The sequence below is a fragment of the Bubalus kerabau genome, chromosome 4 (assembly GCF_029407905.1).
Source record: "Bubalus kerabau isolate K-KA32 ecotype Philippines breed swamp buffalo chromosome 4, PCC_UOA_SB_1v2, whole genome shotgun sequence".
Classification (NCBI taxonomy): Eukaryota; Metazoa; Chordata; class Mammalia; order Artiodactyla; family Bovidae; genus Bubalus; species Bubalus kerabau.
In genome coordinates, this window is record NC_073627.1 from 151,859,870 (window position 1) to 151,878,764 (window position 18,895).

Sequence of the window (18,895 nt, forward strand, 5' to 3'; positions counted from 1 at the left end):
ATGCTCTGCCCCTGAGCTATACCCCCATAGGCAGGCCCTCTGGACTGCTCTGTTACCCTCCCTCGGCTCACAGGGCCGCCAGGGCCAAAGGTGGAGCACCGAGCCCTCTTGGATGTGCGCAGGGACATTTCCGTGACAAGATCCTGAGCCTGAGGCCAGGAGGTGAGACAGATGGGTACAAGCTCCCTGGCTGAGGGGACGGGCCCTTGTCCCCAAGGCAGTCACAGGGCTCGGCTCAGAACAAGGGGCTTGCGTGTGGCCAAACCCCAGGCTGTTAGTGGAGGGCCGTGGCGGGGCACCAGCCAAATGCCTTGTGATGCTCTAGTGCTGCATGTGTTGCTTTGACTCCTCCCAGCGCCCCAGAAGGTGGGGGCTGCTGCCCTTGCTTTCCTGATGAAGACGCTGAGACTGAAAGAAGAGGCCACTGAGCCAAGAAAGGAGGACCCAGCACGTGAGGGGCTCGACCACCACCTTCATTCCCTTCCTATGACATGTCCCAGGGAGATACCCCCTATCAGCCCTCTTGTCTCTGTCTAGTCACCAGAGCCAACACCCAGTTCCTGGGCCCTGTGAGGCTCCTCAGACCCCACTATCCGGGAGACGGAGCCCCTCCCTCCTGGGGAAGCGATGACCTTGGCTTTGGGGGTCAGGGACACATGTACGGTCAGAGCCTAGAAATGAACACAAAATCTTATCCCTGATCCCAGGTGGAGAGGAGGTTAAGACAGAGTACACAGAACCCTCTAGGACTTCTAGAGATGAAAAGTGTAATTGTGCCATTTGAAGTCTTCAGCTCTGGCTCCTCACGCCCTCCCCTAACGGCCTGGGGGAGCCCTTTGTTGGACCCACACAGCCCCTTGTTCTCAGAGTCAAGCCCTGTAATTGCCTTGGGGAGATGGGCCTGTCCCCTCAGCCAGGGAGTTTGTACCCATCTGTCTCACCTCCTGGCCTCAGGCTTAGGATCTTGTCATAGAAAAGTCCTTGTGGACACAGAAGGGTGAGTGTACATGTCCAAGCGGGCTTGGCGCTCTACCTTTGGCCCTGGGGGCCCCATGAGCCGAGTCCCCACTGCTGGGCCATGGGTGCCCACTGCCCTCCAGGCTGTGGCTGCATGGCCCCTGTCCTCTGGGGAGCCCTGTCACCACCCTCATTACCAGTGAGGGAGCTGAAGCTCAGCGCCCAGGACCACACAGCACCTGAGAGTGCCCTCCCCACGTGCGCGCACACACACACATGCACACAGATGTGAGACGTGTGTACAGTGCTCAGATTCACATGTGCGCACGCACAAGGCATGGGCCGCTGGGGCCTGGGCTGGGCCCAGATGAATCCCTCTCCCTGTTGCCTCCCTCTGTCATCTCCTTCCCCTCCAGCCGCTTTCTGGGGAAACAGAAGTATGTCAACCCGAGAACCATCATGTGCTTGCGTTTTCCACAGGGGATTTCCAGAGGCACCGCAGGCTGACACCAGGAATGATGCTGCCATTGGGCAGGCCCTCAGGAGGGGTTCCACTCCCTTGTCTCAGTCTCTGAAAGCATGTGGGAGGGAAACGAGATGGGAAGCAGAAGGATTGGCTTCACGACGTGGTCCCTGGCCCTCATTCAGTCAGCCTGTGGGTTCATTCACTCATTTGTATGCCCAGTCATTAAAGTGAGGGCCAGGGCATGGGAGAGCCAGGCAGAGGAGCCCTCCTGCCCGCCCTGAAGCCCAGGACATCATGGCTTACCACTAGCTCTTCCATCTCTGCCCTGCCAGTCCTGGGGGGTGTGTCTCCAGACTCTGAGTGTTAGTTGACCCATCTATTCAAAGAGACAGGACCCCTCCTTGAGCATGGATATCCTGAGCTGGATAGCACTGCTCCAAGTGCTGTTTTCTGGAAATGGCTTCATGAATAACCACTAAAGTTGTGCTAAAGGTGCAGCTAGAGCATGTTTCTCTGGAACAGACCTTCATTGGGTGAAATGAGCACCCTGAGCCATGTGAGCTGAACAGAGCCCTCAAAGGCTGGAACCACATGAAGGTTCCTCACTCAGGGTCTAGGGTGAATGATGCTGTGAACATATCCACTACCCTCCCTCCTCAGAGCTGTAAGGATGCACTGCACTCCAGATCCCTTGCAGACAGTGCCCCGTGTAAACTGCTTTTACTGCTGCAGAGAGTGCCCGCTGTACTGGCTAGCCATACAGATCAAGGAACTAGTTTCTGGACTCCAAGCTCAGAAGGTAGGAGGTCAGCAGAACCCTAAGGCCAGCCCAGCACATCCTGTCCAGTCTGCAGCCCTTCCACCCACTAAACAGGTAAGATCCTGATTCCCAGGGGAAGTTGCTTCCTGGGCAGATGCCGAGGTATTACTGATGTTTGTCTTGCTCTCTGACAGACGTGCTTGGGTAAAAGTGACACGTGCCCAGTGAAAGTGACAGAACTAGGTAAAGGGCACCACTGGGTAAAGGCGCCAGATGCCTGACTGTAGGTGATAGAGACATCTGGGTAAGTGAGGCCGCTGTGTGTAGGGTGCAGGCAAAGCAGACACCAAACAAGCCAGTGCCTGGATCTCAGTCTTCCAATCTCCTGAAATAAATGTTACTTATATACCCCCCGGAATATAGTCCTTTGCTATTAGCAGTCCTGAACTATTAAGTAGAAGTACCTTTGAGGGGACATCCCAGAATCAGAATGTTGCAGGGAAGGTCCTGGTACTTACCCCCAAGGCCCTGTGGCAGGGTCCATCCCCTGAGCAAGGGTCAGTCAGTGCCGGTCCCAGGTCTCAGGTGAGCTGGTGAGCTGTGGTAGTCCAGGGCACCTATTCCCTTGGCTGCAGCTGGGCCACTTCTTGTGACTGCTGACTTTCTCCTTCCAGCAATGACCCACCCAAGGCCTTGCCCTGGTGGTCCAAAGCAGCCCTTGAGTTCAGGCTGTTCTTGGACCCCCTCCGTGGATCCCAGCCTCAATGGCCCCTTCTCCAACTGTGCCTGGACCCCGTGCCCACAACTAAAGTCTATGGCAACAGCCCAGACCACCAGCCAGGCCCCTCTTCCATCAGCTTGCCCCTGGCTTGTGGCAGCCATACAATGACCCCACTCCTAGGCTGGGACTGGGGGAGGTGGAACAATGGGGTATCCATGTCTAGGCACAGCACCTATCCCCATGAGGGCCCCCTGCCAACTACTTGCTCAGTAACCATGACCTGTAATGAATTAAGTCCATCAAGGTGTGAAAGATGCCAAGGGCCAGTCTTGCTGGCCCCCTGGGACAGGCCCTTAACCTTCTGTCCCCTGTCCCTACCTCCATAGCTCAACAACTGGAACTGCTCATGATCCATACCCCCCACCTTTGCACATGCTATTCCCCCATCTGGAAGACTACTAACCACTCCCCCCATCTACTCAACCTTCAGATCTTTGGTAAAATGCCACCTCAACTGGGAAAGTCCCCCACCAAACTCTAGTAAGAAGAGTAGATCCTCAGCTACCACAGTGCCGGGGTGACTGTCCCATCTCCAGTCTGCCTGGGTGGGGAAGAGCTCCCCGGTGTTGGGAGGGGAGTGAGGGGGGATGTGAGCAGGGTGGGAGGGAGGGAAGTGTTGGGGGCATTCAGGAGAAGTGTGTCTGTGAAGGAGGTGTGTGTGTGAAGAGCAGAGATCCTGTGATGGAGGCAGTTAGGGCCCTGGATGCTCTCAGGGATGTGGTTTCAGGCCCAGTGAAGTAATAGGCCGCTGCTTGTGGAGCCGGAAATGCAACTGCAATTTGCACAAGGCAGAGTCCCCCTCTGGGAGAAGGCACAAGGTCTGGGTCGGGGTGCTGACACTGCTGGAATCTGGGGTTATTTTCAGCCCACCAGGTCAGTGCTCTGAGAGCTATCTCAGAGTGCCCACCCCACACCCAGAACCTCTGCACAAACCCCAGGCCTGACCAACTTGCAGGTCAGGTCCTTGCTGGCTGGGCCCTGGGGCCCCAATCTTGTAGACTGTGTGGGGGTTTCGGAGCGTAGAGCTGGTGCCCTTCCTCAGTGCTGGCTCGGTAGCAGCTGGCACCTCAATTCTTATCCCACTTGGAGGCAGGGCTGGAACCCCATATCCCCTCAGAGGGCATTGAGGCCTAGGGCACTGCTGCCATGGGGCATCTTCCCTGGGCCACATGGAGATCCAGCAGCTTAGTTAGCTTAGTTTCCCCTGAAATAAATACTTGAGAGAGAGAAGAAAAATGCTAGAACATTCTGATCGTGAATTCTTAAAAGTAACGTAGTGAGAAAAGAGGAATTAAATTCCATTAAAAGCAGGTGGGAGAAAAGATGCCTGAGAGAAAGGGAACTGGGTGGGTGGGTGTGGCAAGTGTGGAAGGAAGGAACCACTCAATCCTGCAGCGGAAGTCCACCCAGCCCAGCCCATCCTGGCCTAACTTTCTCAGATCAACTGGGCCTGGGCCTTGAAGGGTGGACACTGGGGATGGAGAGTCAGGGGAGGAGAACCCCAGGGTGACCTGGGATGACTCATCTATCCCTACCCCTATCTGTCATCTATCTATACCTATTTATTTGTCATCTATCTGTCTTCCATCCATCTGTCCATCAATCTATAATCTTTTTGTCCTCCATCTATCATCATCTCTGTATATTGTAAAACAAGGAAGCACAAAATCCTCCCAGCTCCCTCAGTCGCCCCAATTCCTAGCTCTTCATGACTTCCCCTTTCCCCACACTGACCATCCTACACTCCTTTAAGGCCAGCCCCAGCTCATGTGGCCTCGGGGTTCGTGCACCACAGGTTTGTCCTTCCACAGGGCTCCCTCCTGGTCCTGGGTCCAGGAGCATCAGTCTTGAGGGCTCCCTCACTTGACTTCCCTGTGTGTATGTCCCTCTGTGGAGTCTCCCAACTCGGCACGTACATTTCCTTGCTTCTTACTCCTCGAGCCCCTTGCTTACTTTCAGGGTCTCTGCCTTCCCCCGGGATGACAGAGTGGGGTCCCCAGATGGGGCAGCTGCCCAGCAGGGCTTGGCCCTGACTGACTCTCTGGGCCCTGTTTTTTTTGTCTATCCCTTGGCCACTGTAACACATGTGCAGAGCTTGGAACTTGAGGAGTGGATCTGTTGTAGACATGTACTAAGTACCTAGACTAAGTATGCCAGACACAGTGCTGAGCACAGGCTTTGAGTGGTTGCATCAAGTGGAAGGGCCGGAGCAGATCAAATAGAACTACAAGTATGATTAAGGGTCCGCCTCCTTCCCCAGCTCAGGCAGAGCTCCCTTAGCCTTCAGGGAGATGGTGAGCAGGACCCTACTTCTCAGGCAACAGCCCTGATCATGGGCCAGATGACGTGGGGGTAGTCAGGGCTCAGATGAGGGCCCCAGGGGGACACTGTGGGCAGTGATGTGACCGATGACATCAAAGGCAGAGCAAACCCAAATGGCCCGCCATGACAGTGACCAGAAGCAGGGGTCAGGAGGGCCAGCAGGGAAGACCTCAGGGCACAGCCCTGAACCTAGAGAGCTGCAGCACAAGCCAAGGCCCTGAGACAGAGGTACATCCAGAGTGAGGGTCGGGGGCCGGGTCTGTTGACATGAGCCTGGGTGCTGGTGGGTGGGGAGATCAGGGGCTGTCAGGTATACCTGTGGGGGAGCAGCTGGGGCAGAGGCTGTCAGCGGCTGAATGCACAATGCCCCTAGTGCCTGTAGAGGCCAGCCTGATTTGGTGACCTAGGACCCATCCAGCCATCTGGGGCTTACCCTATCTGGTCAGGTCTAGGCAAACTTCCTGTCCTGGCCAAAGGAGGAACTCAGCCATCTGCTGGCCATGTCCATGGTCCACACAGGCTGGCATCCCCCTGGTGTGGCTGTCAGGCATCCCACACCACAAGCCAGAGACAGCTTCAGGCTACCCCAGGGCTATGGTGCTGGGCAGTCTCCACTTGTGTAGAGCCCTGAGTGGGGCTGGACCTGGGGGCATGGGCCCAGATACCACCTTGGATCCACCATGAGGGCCAGGTAGTGGGGCAGGTTCACAGCCAGGAGACTGACCCCTGCTGCTTCCTGGCAATGAGACAGCCAAGGTGCTCACGGTGACCAGCCGCAGAGATTGGCCTCTCTACTGCTTGCTCCCAGGGCCTAGCCACCTGACAGCTGTGCATCTGCCCTCCTCTGACCAGGTTGGCCCAGGCTCATCGGCTCCTCTGGGCACACGTGTCCACCCACTGCCCACCTGCTGGTCTTGCTTCTTCAGGGATCTCATCCCACATGTGAATCACCTTTAGTAGTCTTCTTTACGGGACATTCAGACACTCAGAAGAGCAGAGAGCTGGCTCTGGAGCCCCAGCTCTGCAGTCCCCAGCACTTCCAATCTTGCTTCCTCCATTTTCCTGTACCTTTTTCCTGAGTTATTCACTTTAAAGCAAAGCTCAGATTAGATCATCTCACCCATAAGCACTCTTGTTTATCAATCACTCTGTGCTCATCTTTCAGCCCCACAGAAGACTACGGGGTCATCTGAATGTCTGTGGAGCTGCCCCAGGCTCAGAGTGGGGAGGGCAAGAGAAGTGATGGGGGAGGGGCCTTGGGAGCTCCTGGGGGCTGCATCCCCTCCCCAGGCTCCAGTTGCTTGGAGGGAGTTCTCAGGTATCCCACCTGGAGAGGCCCAGGTGAAGGCTTTGCTGACTTGAGATGAGGGAATTGGGCCAGCAAGGGTCAGAAAGGAGATGACAAGGGGGTTGAGAGTGAGGGCTCAGGCCCTAGTGGTCACAGGGTGGACTGAGGGAGCTGGGGGTCCCAGCCACGTGAGAGGCGGCTCTGTGAGCCCCCAGAGACAGCACCTGGCCCTCACTGGTGTCTCTGCAGGGTCGAGGCTGGCTTGGCATCAGCCCCACTCTCCTTGATCCAGTACTGTGGGTATAGAAGGGAGCTAGTTGGGCATGTAAACTGCAGGAAATGTGGGAATGCTGGAACTTTCCACGAGGGTCTGGTCAGGGGTCATCGAGCTGACTGCCCTGAGGACATGCGCGTGGGGGTGATGTCTGGAGATGCCAACAAAGGCTTGGAGGGAGGGACAGAGGAGGGCTGTATAGGCCGGGGACTCTGAGGGGCACGGTCCAGCACCCAGGCCTGGGTGGCAGGGAGGGTGGTTCTGGGAGCCACACGAGGAGAAGAATCAGCTTTATTGGTTACTTATATATAGAAAAGTGGGGGCTCAGATCCCCAAGGAGGGGCTACAGCCCTGCCCAATCACTGCTGGTGGAAGGTGTGAGGTCTGAGTCAGTGGCCACGGTGGGGGACCCACAGGGTCACTGATGGTCTATAGTCCTGGGTCAGGAAGTGCAGAGGTCACAGGTCACCCAGGGTGGGCAGCGTACAAGGCCAGGACGCTGCTGCACTGGCAGAGGGCAGGCATCGCCTAGTCTCTCTGGAAATGTCCCGAGATGGGGGCCAGCTCCTTGACCCCCATCCTTGGGCCTGCTGCATGTCCACGGCAGCAATGACCGTTGTTGAAGGCTCACCAGTTCTATCTTCTGGGCCTGGCTACTCCATGCTCCAGGAGGAGGAGCAGCTGAGGACGGGGCAGGCCCTGTGTGGCCAGAGTGGCCTGAGCACGTGTGGCTTATTTGGATGCAGTCCAGTGGGGCCAGCCTGGGCTCCGGCGGTTTAGAGGAATCCTGTGGACAGGAGGATGGGCCTCAAGGGCAAGGCGCCTCCTGTGTCTAGGCAGCTGCGGCCAGGCATGATCCAGGGGCACCTGCAGAGAAGGGAGAGGGGAGGCATGGAGCCACCAAGGCCGGAGGAGCCTCCAGCTCTGTTCTGGTGACCCTGCCTCAGTGTGGTGTCTGCTAACCAGCCCATAAATGTCGGGGCCACTCTGACTCCAGAGTCAGCCCAATTCTGACCTGGGAGAACCACAGTGTCCCCCCCGTGGGACACTGTCAGGGTTTAAAACCCTGGCCCAGCACGCTCGGACAGGGCACCCCTGAGAGCAGGGGCTGGTGGGTGGACATGTGCCGTGGGGACCTTGAGGTCTCCTCACTAGGCTGATGCTTGGGGAGACTCAAGACTGTCTTGGGGGCACGCAGCAGGTGATTAATAAGTGGCCCGGTTGTCATGCGATGAGTGAGGCAGCAGGCTGGCATCCAGAGGATTCCACGGAGGACAGACTGAACAGCAATCTGGGGCCAGCAGCTGGGCAGAGAATCCATGCCAGGTGGGGCCAATAGTGATGGCGGGGGCAAGTGGAAGCCAGATGCTCACAACAGGGCCACACAAAGGCCCTGCTCCCAGCATCTTGCTTCGTCTGCTTGGTCAATCTGGAAGGTTTCCTCCTATGTCCCTAACACACAGGTGTTTGCTGTCTGTCTATGGCACCCGCCTCACCTCTGTGGCAGGCCTGAGGACTGCTGGGTCCAGGGCCCCGTGGACCTGTGTTGTGCGACCCTGGCCAGGACACATGCCAGACCTGCCAGCCTTCTGTATCTGCCCTCGTGACAATCTGGGTTGCCTGCCTCTGAGCCCCCACAACCTCCCTATAGGAGGGGCTTGTTGAGTGTGTTACGAGGCTCACGTGACTTCCTTGTGTCTTCTGCTCCCAAGTGGGGTCACCATGGGCAGGCACTGGGTCTCTCTGAGCAAGGACAGTGGGCTGAGTGTGGTGTAGGGGGGCACATGCCCAGGGGCGCCCACCCTGCAAGGACAGATGCAGTCACGGGTGGTCTGCACAAAAGACCCTGAGTTTCCCACGCTGAGTCAGCAGCCCCGTGGGGTCAGCGGGTGGGTTTGTGGAGGAATAGACCCTTGACGGCCCTGCCAGCTCACCTGAGCCCCTACTGCCGGGGTGCCATGTCCATGGTGGGCTTCTGGACACCAAAGGCAGTAATGAAGATGTTGACCACGACGATGATGAAGACCAGACCAGTGGCCAGGTTGTTGAGGAAGTCCAGCTTGGCATGCTTGGCAGGGTTGTTGAGGTCATACCTAACTGTGAGAGGGAGCAGGCACTGCCCAGGGCTGGGAGATACAATGGGGCCCTCTTCTGCCCCCCCCAGAGAGAGACATGCCTGCTTTAAAACACTGCCAAAAATGGGGCCTGGCCCAGGCAGTCTGCTATCTCTGGCTTGACTGCTGCAGCCCCGCTTGCTCTGTGAAGAGGAACTCAGAGGGGCCTGGCACCTCATCATAAAGTGGAAGGTGGGAGGCCCGAGACCCAGGCTTGCATTCTAAGGCACAAGGTACTGCACACACACAGGCAAGCACCATTCTGAGCACTGGCGCATGATAAGCCATTCCCACACGTACCCAAGGCTGTCCTTACGCCCACTTTCTAGGCAAGGAAACAGGCCCACGAGGTCACGTAGCCTGCCTGAGGTCACACAGCCAGGCGGAGGGGAGCCCAAACACTTGCTGCTTCTACACCTGACCCTCACCTGGTAGGCAGGACCATCACCTGGTCCCTATAGCCCACCTAAGGACTAGTGGGTACATAGTAGGCACCCAATACACATCAACTCTTTGTATGGTTATGATGTTTTCCTGTGTCCTCAGCTTGGGTGAGTGGAAGGATAGAGACATGAGGGGCCCTCTGGGGGCCACAGTGGGAGCTGTTAATCCATTTTGGACCACCTGGCCTAGCGAGGTGGGCTGGGGCTCCTGTGCAGCTTGTGAGGGCCTGCAAAATGTGTGACCCATCCCAGAGTGTGTGCAGGCAGAATCAGCTGGCTGTAGGGTAGGGGTACCCCAGGGCCCTCCCACTGCTGCAGCCCCCTGCCCAGGCACGCACCAAGGAAGATGAGCAACACGCCCACACCAATCTGCAGCGCGAGGGAGATGGAGATGAGGACCACCAGGGGGATGAAGAAGGCGAAGCCAGGGCCCTGCTCAATGACAGCCTTCAGCTGGGAGGCGTTGGCCATCAGCAGTGCGATGTCCAGCATGCTTTCAGCTGCGCTCTTCTTGTTGGCATAATGGTTCATGTTGATGGGCTGGTTCCTGCCCCAGCGGCTAGGCTGCAGGGAGCGGGGTGGTCAGGCCAGGCTCTGCAGCAGGGGACTGTGGGCCCGGGCCCACCCTGGTGTCCCCTACTTTGAGCCTGGTCTCCTTCCTAGGTACTGGCAAGAAGGTGGGGGTAGATCAGGTCAGCAGATGAGGCTTGAAAGGGATGTGCTGATTAACAGAACAATAGGCCCAGAGAAGAGACTGTACAGCCCTGCAAGACCCACCCTAGGAATCAAGTCCTGGAAGAGAAAGGAAACAAAACACAACCTAAGTGCACACTCTGGTTTTAGACTGGAAAATGCTGCCAACCATCTGCCTGCCATGGGTGGGGCCGTCTGGCAGCCTCCCCTGCGTGCCCCTGCCCGCCCTTCTCTTCAGGAGGTGACTGGTGCCAGGGAGGTGACGTGACAGCAGCTGGATCCCAGATTTCTACACACTTGCCCACATGTGAAATAAGACTTCCTGGGATGGCTGATCCACCCAGGCCATCTCCCAGCTGTGCGGGCACACAGCAGGTGCTCAAGAGATGCCTCAGTATTCTAATCTACAGCTAAACTTAGCCTCTTCCTTACTTTTTTATTAAAAACAATTTTAAACCACTTTACTGAGATGTGACTGACACAAAAAGCTGTACATAATAAACATGAACAACCTGAGGAGTGTGGAGCTAAGTGTGCACCGTGACACCATCGCCACACCCAGGCCACCACACATCTATGCCTCCAGAGTCTCCTCCTGACCTGTCATTACTAGTATTTGTGATAAGCACGAGGTCACCCTTAGAGTGCCCTACTGGTCATGACGCTCTACAGCTTATCCTGCCTTCCTATTTGTGTTGATAAACTGCGAACACAAGTTGGGCTACTTCCTCCCTCACTTCTGCCTGAGAACATCCCCAGTCCTCAAGGCCAGGCCCTGTCACTCCCGAGCACCCTCTGTGCCTCAAGGCCCCACCCAGAGCCGACTGTCTCTGCAGGCTAGGTTCTCTGCTGGGGCAGGAGCAGGGAGGGGAGTTAGGCAGAAGAAGGCTGGCCTCAGAAGCTGGAGTCCAGGCCACAAAGACCTCTCCCGAGAGAGACTGGAGTTTGCCTCTCGGGACGGCTGTTTCACTTGAAGGCAACTCGAAGCCGCCTGGCATCCTCTTGGTAGCCAGCCCATCCGCCCTCTTCAAGCTGCCCCTGGCCAGGCCCCTCCCCAACCTCCCAGAACTAACCTGTACCCCTCAGCCCTGGCCACTTGTCCACAGGCCTCCCTGAGTCTAGGCCTCCTGGGGCCATTTGGGAGATCTTATTTCTAGACTCATGAAAGATGCAGGGATGGGAGGTGGGGGTTCTGGGGAGGGCAAACTTCTACTTTCTGCAGTTGGAGAAAGCATGGAGATTATAGAACTATACAATGGAAATTACAGAATCACAGAAATATAGAAGTTTTACAGAAGTAAAACTACTTTTACATTATATCTTCTTTTTTAAATTGGAGTATAACTGCTTTACAATGTTGTGTTAGCTTCTGCTGTTCAACAAAGTGAACAGCTGTGTGTATACATACATTCCCTCCCTCTTGAACCTTCCGCCCAACCTCCCCACCCACCCCTCTAGGTCATCACTAAATTGTATCTTTTAAAGTTTAAATCTCATCTAGAATAACAGGATCAGGAGGGCGAGCATGGGACTCCAATGTCCTGTGTTCCCTCACTGTCCGTTGTTCTTAGGCAGCAAATCCTCTTGGTTTAAAATTCTAGACCAAGAGCTCGCTGGAAAAGCCTTTGTCCAACCCAGTGCCCTGGCCCTGCTCTCCGGGAAATTCCATGTGCAGCCTCTTTCTTTCTTTAAGTGGGGTCTCTCCTTTGACTCTCCATGCCAGGCCTACAACTGCACTCACAGCTGTGTGGGCCACCCCCCTTGCCCAAGAATACCCAGGGCACACCACTCCTCCCCAGGGTCTGTGCCCTGCCTCAAAAGCACCCAAACCGTCTCCCAGCTCTGCTCTTGCGAAGTGGCCCAGCTGGCCATGCTCTATCATGTATGTGCTCCACTGGGTGCAGGCATCCTGGAGGCCCTGGCCTGCTGGCCATGTGCCCCTAAGTTTCATAAACCAGAAACACCAAAACGTCTTCCTTGAGGCCACCCCAGGGCTCATCCCAATCCCCAATCCCAGAGAAAAAGCCAGGCGCAGGTTTTCCAAGGAGCTTCCACCTTCTGGGGGGCAGGGGAGCTATACACACACAAATGTACACATTCATGAGCACATACACACATACACGCCATACACAAGCATCTATACACACATACACAGAAGCACAATACATATACGCGTGTAAGCATACACTAACATGTATACATGATACACATGCACATGCACACGTGTGGATACATGTACACATACGTGTACATACATACACACAATATACATGTGTGTGTTCATTAACAAACACACACAGCTAACTGTGGAGGCTTCTGGGCAAGAGGGAGAATTCCTCTTTTACTTTGAACTCTCTTGAGCTGTATAAATATTTCACGCCTATGCAACCACACATACATTCAAATATACAATGCCAGCAGCAGCAGCAGTGCCCCCAGCACAGGAAGCCTGTGCCCCTCTGTCCTCCACCTTGGGTGCCCACGGCAAAACCCATCACCCTTCAGTTGGGTGCTTTCCTCCAGGGAGTCCCTGTCTTCACAGGGAAGTAAACTGAGGGGGTAAATTGAGTCTGTACGGGAAGGAAACTTGTCCAAAGTCAATAGGAAGTGAGGGCTGCACTGGGATTTGAACCCAGGTGCCAGGGCTCAGAAGCTCTGAGAGCTGACACCATAGTCTCCTTGGCCCTGCAGAGCAGGGCTGGGGTCAGAGTCACCTGTGAGGCTGAGTGCTCGGAAGTCCCCAGCCCCCTCTGCAGTTGAGCGCCCTAGGTGTGCAACAGGGCCATGGAGCAAACATCCCAGGAGGTTCTTGGGGGTCTGGTCACTGTCTCAGGGCCCCTGGTAGCAAGCAAGGGCCTCAGCCCATATGTCCCTCCTGACCAGGACATTTCCTTCCCACAGAGCCATCTGCTTCCTATTCAACCCATGCAGTGATAAGGAGCACTAGTCAGAGGCTGCAGGCCACATGGCTGGTGGGGAGGGGGCTCTGGTCAAGCCCTAGCTGACTACAGGCTTGCAGTGTAGCCTCGACAACATGTTCCCTTCACCGGGCTTCAGTTTTCCCATCTGTACACCCCAGGTCACAGTCTGGGAAGTTCTACCACCCACCAAGTACACTAACAGTGAGAAAGAGCACTGTTCTCCCATTCTACAGAGTGGAAGACTAAAGGTCAAGGGGGCTTACTCAGGGCCACCGTGAGGGAGAGGCAGATCAGAATTTGAACCCAGCTTGTCCACTTTGAAGCTAAGGGCCACCCAGAACATGGCACAGCCTCATGTCCACACTGGGGAGGAGGCCAGGAAGCTTTATGTGGTAGGGCCTTGGGTTGGGGGTGGATTTCAGGGTTGATTCATTTCCCTCGTGCCTGACCTTGGTACCCCAGGCCTTCTGGGGAGGGGCTTTGAGCTGTGGGGAGAGCTCTGGGCCCGAGAGGTGACCACTGTTCAGGTGAATCCCAGGGAAGGCGCTATCCTGAGGAGGTCACCCAAGTTGGGGGGAAGTCAGAGCCCATCTTGCACAGGTGTGGAGCTTCACCTCCCCACCCAGCTGCCAGGAGCCATGCTTGGGACCCTCCCACTGAGACCTCTGGCCATGACTTGGGCAGTGCAGGGATCAAACGCCCAGTTTAATGTATCCCTGGGGCCAAAAGGAATTCACTGAAACCCCAGTGGCATCTCAGAAGCTGAGTAAGCCCAGGGCTGCCATTTTTTTTTTTTTTTTCTTTTCTCTAAAAGCCAGGAAGGAGCCTGTAGAGAAGGAGCTGGTTTTGGCGGGGATGCCCACAAGCCTGGCTCCTTGAGCCTACTTTCTGTGGACAATGTGCGTCATCCCAGTCATTTGCACATAGGCAGCTCGCAGGGACCCAGGCCACCTGGCCCAGGGTCACACTGCACTGAGCAACCTCAGCTTGGACAGGGAGGCAAGTTGGAACAGAAGCGAGATTCAAAACAGGTCTGCGGTACTCAGAATACCCAGTTTCAACACAGCACATCCTCCAGTTCACCCTGGGCTTGGAGAGGCTGCCCATGGCCTCCAGTTGGGCCCACGAGGTCTGGCTCATCCTCAGCCTCTTGCCGGTAAACCCTCTGCTTCCTTGGGAGATGAGGGCAGGCCAGGGCTGTGGCCAACTGAATCTCTGCAGGACCTCAAGGTTTGGGTTATGGACTTCCTCCAATCCTGCCTGCCCACAATTCTGCCACTGACTCCAAATCCCAGGTACAAGCTTGGAACAAGATGCCTACATGGGATTTCCTGCCCTCCTTCCCAGAGCCCAATTTCACATCTAAAGAATGAGAGAGCAAGGCCCTCAGAGACCCAAAATCTATGAGGCTCATCAGCTGGTCTGGGAAGAGGTGGGATGTGGATGTGGGCCTTCCCTTTATCATCTCCACATCTTGCCACACCACAGACCAGCAGAGTGACTGGTCTGTGCTCAGTTTCCTCAGCTATAAAATGGGCAGGCGGGCATATGACAGGGAGCAAATGAAGCGCTCAGAAGCCTAGTGGCTGGTTAGAGCACAGCTGGGGCAGGGCAGGACTGATCGATCCTCTTCCTTGCCACCCAGCCTCACTGCTTTGAAAGGCTGCCTCCCAAATAAACTGTAACAATTTGTAATTAATTCTATTGTGAAAGTCCCTAACAAGGAAGAGAGAGGACTAGCCCCGGAAACTGCATGAGCTGAGTGAAGCCCAGCTCCAGATGCTGGCCATTGCAGCCACTCCTGCATAGGGCCCCTTCCCTTGGGCTCAGTGGGCAACAGTGGATGTGGGGGTTCTGGAGTCCTCACTTCTGGCCTGGGACCTGAGAACCGACCAAGTAGGATCTGCTGGGGCTGAGTAGGATCTGTCTGATCCATCGGTGTGGGGCATAAGCTGCTACTGTGCCCATTGCCTGGGCTCAGCGTGAAGGCACCCACCCCAGGTCACACTAGCTCACTCCTGCACTGTCCCCACACCATCTGTGCCCAGCCAGCCTCAGAAGGTCTCTTGCTCCGTGTCTGAGTTCCTGGCAGGAAGTTTCCCGGGGTGGGGGTGGGAGGTCCTCGCAGCAGCTGAGCGGGGTTGGGCAGTCCTGCTTCCTGTGGGCTCACCACTGACCAGGAGTAACCGCGCAGCCACGTCAGAGTTGCCTTTTGGAACATGGCCAAGACCCTGGCAGCCTCAGGATCTGCCAGGAGAGCAGAAATGAGAAAAAGAGCAAACTTGGAACTTCCCTGGTGATCCCGTGATTAAGACTCCACAATTCCAAGGCAGGGGGCACAGGCTCAATCCCTGATCGGGGAACTAAAATTCTACATGCCAGCTCAGCAAGGCCAAAAAAAGAATTTAAGAGAAAAAGAGCAAACCTCTCCCAGCAGCGAAGGCTATGCAAGCAACCCTCCCTCCCAGGACTTGGTTTCCAAGCCCAAATGTTGCCCTGCGAGCCTCACTGCACCCTGTCCTGCCAGCGCCCTGCTGTGTCCTCGGCTGGCTATAGCCCCAGAGTCTGCTGCAGTGTCCAAGGCAGCTGCCCCCTCAGATAAACCCTGGGCATGGCCACATTTATTTTCACAATATAACTAACGTTTCTTATTTCTTCTGCTGCCATCCAAAAGTGAGTTAATTGACTAAAGACACCAACTCACTCCAGCAGGGGCCCTAAGCAGACTGGCCTTGCATGGAGGCCACAGGGGTAGGCAGCACGTGGAGGGGGACATCTGTGGAGTGGACATCTGTGGAGTTCCCTCACTGCCCTGGCTTGACAGATCATCTGCCCTTGGATTATACATACAACTCTCCTCTGAGCCCAGTCACCCTGGGAGGTGAGTGATTCTTCCCCACTCTACAGAAGAGGAAACTGAGGTTCACAGAGAGAGTCCATACTTGCCCAAGGCCATGCAGCAGAGCATCTTGAGACTGATAGGGCTCTGGGCTTGGGCTCCCAGTCAGTCCTCCCGCAGCCAGGGGCACATTGAGGACATCGAGGTGACTCAGCCCACACATCCTGCTGTCTGGGGGCTCTTGCTCAAGTGGGGACATATATGAAGATCCTGGGATTTCCCCCTCCTCCCAGCAAGCCCTTCTACCCCTCCTCAAGCAGGACCTTGGGACTCAGATTCAGGCAGGGGCCACTGGGAGGGAAGGCTGTGGAAGAGCCAGGTGAGGTGCAGGGGGAGGGCCGTGCCTATGGTGGGGTAAGGGGAGAGCGGATTGCGCTTGGGAGAAGGTGCTGCCCTTCCTAAACCCTGCCGGGATGTCATCTTTGAAAGAGGATCTAGTTTGGCAGGCAGGAATGTTAATACTATGTGTCCAGTTTACCCCAGCACTTCACACACATTAGCCCATTAGTCCTCACCACAAGCCTCTGAGGGCTTCCCTGGTGGCTCAGACAGTGAAGGATTTGCCTGCAGTGCAAGAGATGTGGGTTCAGTCCTTGGGTTGGGAAGATCCCCTGGAGAAGGGAATGGTCACCCACTCCAGTATTCTTGCCTGGAGAATCCCATGGACAGAGGAGCCTGGCGGGCTGCAGTCCAAGGGGTCGCAAAGCGTCAGACTCGACTGAGTGACTAACACTTTTACTTTCTTTCATAGCCCTCTGTTGGAGGTGCTGCTCTCACCCCATTTCACAAATAAGACACTGAGACACAGAGTGATGTGCCTAAGAGCACAGTGAGGTAGGTCCTGAGGGTGGGAAGCAGAAGGCAGAGGCTGGAGAGAGAGCAGTGTTGGGTGGGACTGGACCCCAGGCTGGATGAGCAGAGCAGCCGTCAGTCCTGACGTTCTCTCCCAGAGCCTCCTTGCCTGTGACTGGAGCCCCCTGGAATAATGTGTCCACTCTCACGTGAGCGTCCAGAGCCTCCAAGGCCCCTCCGCAGCTGGCAAGGTCTGACCTCCTATACGCAGCCCCGATGTACTTGGTGGTCCAGCCTCTGGGCCCTTCTCCCACTGTTCTTCCTCCTGGGATGCCCTTCCACACATACTCACACCCCAGGGCTCAGTGCCAAGGTCCCCACTGGTCAGGAAGTCTTCCCACCCGCCTGTGTGTTCAGCACTCTGGCCATGGCTTCTCCGTCAGGACTGGTCTCGGCTCTCAGATAGAGTGGAACAGGGCTGTAGCACCCGCAACTGGTCCCAAAGCCAATGGCAGTGACCCCTGAGCACAGGGATCCCTGCCCACTGAGGGACTGCTCCCCAGGCCAGGGCCTTGCTTGCCCCACGTGTTTGCCCTCCACCCCCTAAATATGGCCTGTTACTACAGCATCACCTAGGACTGGCCACTCACACCTGAGCGGGGTCAGTCTCAGCCTTAGTCTGGTGTACATGGCTGAGAGGCCACTGTCCCTGCCCCCATCCCCAGGGGTCAGAAACTAAAAGAAAGTCCAATGTCAACAAGTTACCAAAGGGTGGTGCTCAGGCCTGCGCCACAAACAGAGGCCCTGGGGAAGTGCTGGTCCTGGGCAGGGCCGGTTACAAACCGCTACTCTGGCCCTGCTCCAACAGTGGGACAGGACCCCAGGGTGCGAGGGTACTGGATCTAAATGGGACCACTGCCAGGGCCTGCCCCCATGCTCACAGCGCTCCAAGGCCAGCAGGGCGGGCTGAAGCGCAAGAACCCGCGGGTGGAGAGAGGGGAGGAGGCCACAGCGGCCCCAGGTTCCCCATCAGGGCATGCACAAGACTGTGCGGTCGCTGTGGACACCGTAAGTGACGTAACTGTCTGCCCGCTGCTGGCCTGGAGCCCAGAGGCCGGGATCCATTCCGTGCCTAGTCCCGGCGCGTAGCGAACCAGAGCAGAGGCATAGCTGGAGCGCTGTGTGAGAGCCAGGAAGGCAGGGGCCGCAGAAACCGGAGTGAAGGTGGCGCCCAGGCCCCACGGCTGCGCAGCTCCATGTGGGCGCTACCTGCCCCGGGCCATGTACGGCAGCCTGCCAACCGCGCCCCAGCCCAACCTTCCAAAGTGGCTTGAGCCCCGGATCATCCCTGGGCTCCCCGCGACCACGCTGGCAAGGGGGCGGGACGCAGGGGGCATGGCGACCACCCCGACCCTCACTGCGGACGCGGCGCGCAGCGGGTCGGCACCCGTAGGTGCCTGGGAGCCGTGGGAGCAGGGTTCAGAGAGGGCGGGCGTCGGACAAGGTCGCACAGCGGCACGGATGGAGGGGGTGCTTACCGAGGCGCCCGGGGATCCCGGCGAGCTCGGGCGCAGGTCGCCGTTGAGCTCGTACTCTTCGGGGCGCGAGTCCATGGTGAGGCACTGGGTCAGCTTTGCTCCGGGTCTCAGCGTGGCCCGCGCCCCAGCCGCGCACACAGACCCCGCGGCGGGTCCGCCCACGGCCCGCCTTCCTCCCGCCGGGTGCACGCAGCCGCACTCAGACTCCGCCCCCAATCCCCTGGAGGAGGCCGAGGGGCGGGGCTTAGGCCACCCGGGGCTGGCCCCGCGTGGACCTCTATGGCAGGGGGAACCAGCGCTGAATTTCGGTTCTGTTAGGTCCCCGACCTCTAGTGTTCGTGGTAACGCACGTCGCCTTCTGCGTTCCTGTCGTAGACACTTTTAATCCATAAAACGAGGGCAAGAACCGGCCTTTCCCAGGACGCTTCGCTAACCGCCATGGAGTCTAGAGGGTACTGCCGCGGGCGTGGTTTTGTGTTTTCCCGGATGACACTCACCCGCGGGGCCCCAGTGCAGCTCTCGCCAACACATCGCTCGCCCCGCACACGAAACCTGCGAGTCGCCTGGGTCTCACACCCTCTGAACTTTGGCCTTCTCTAGGAAAAGGGGACATGAAGGCCTCCCACCCACTCAGGAAGGGGCAGACA

The 18,895-nt window shown here is 56.9% G+C and overlaps 1 protein-coding gene across 1 annotated transcript; it reads right to left on the reverse strand.

Annotated features, from left to right (window-relative positions):
- Positions 1-7,122: 7,122 nt before the first annotated feature.
- On the reverse strand, positions 7,123-18,454 carry NINJ1 (ninjurin 1). The gene is made up of 4 exons (XM_055579074.1): positions 18,249-18,454; positions 9,744-9,969; positions 8,783-8,945; positions 7,123-7,715 (listed from the first exon to the last, which is right to left on the reverse strand). The coding sequence occupies exons 1-3, from the start codon at positions 18,321-18,323 to the stop codon at positions 8,791-8,793; spliced, it is 456 nt and encodes a 151-aa protein (XP_055435049.1). The 5' UTR covers positions 18,324-18,454; the 3' UTR covers positions 7,123-7,715; positions 8,783-8,790.
- Between the last annotated feature and the right edge of the window lie 441 nt (positions 18,455-18,895).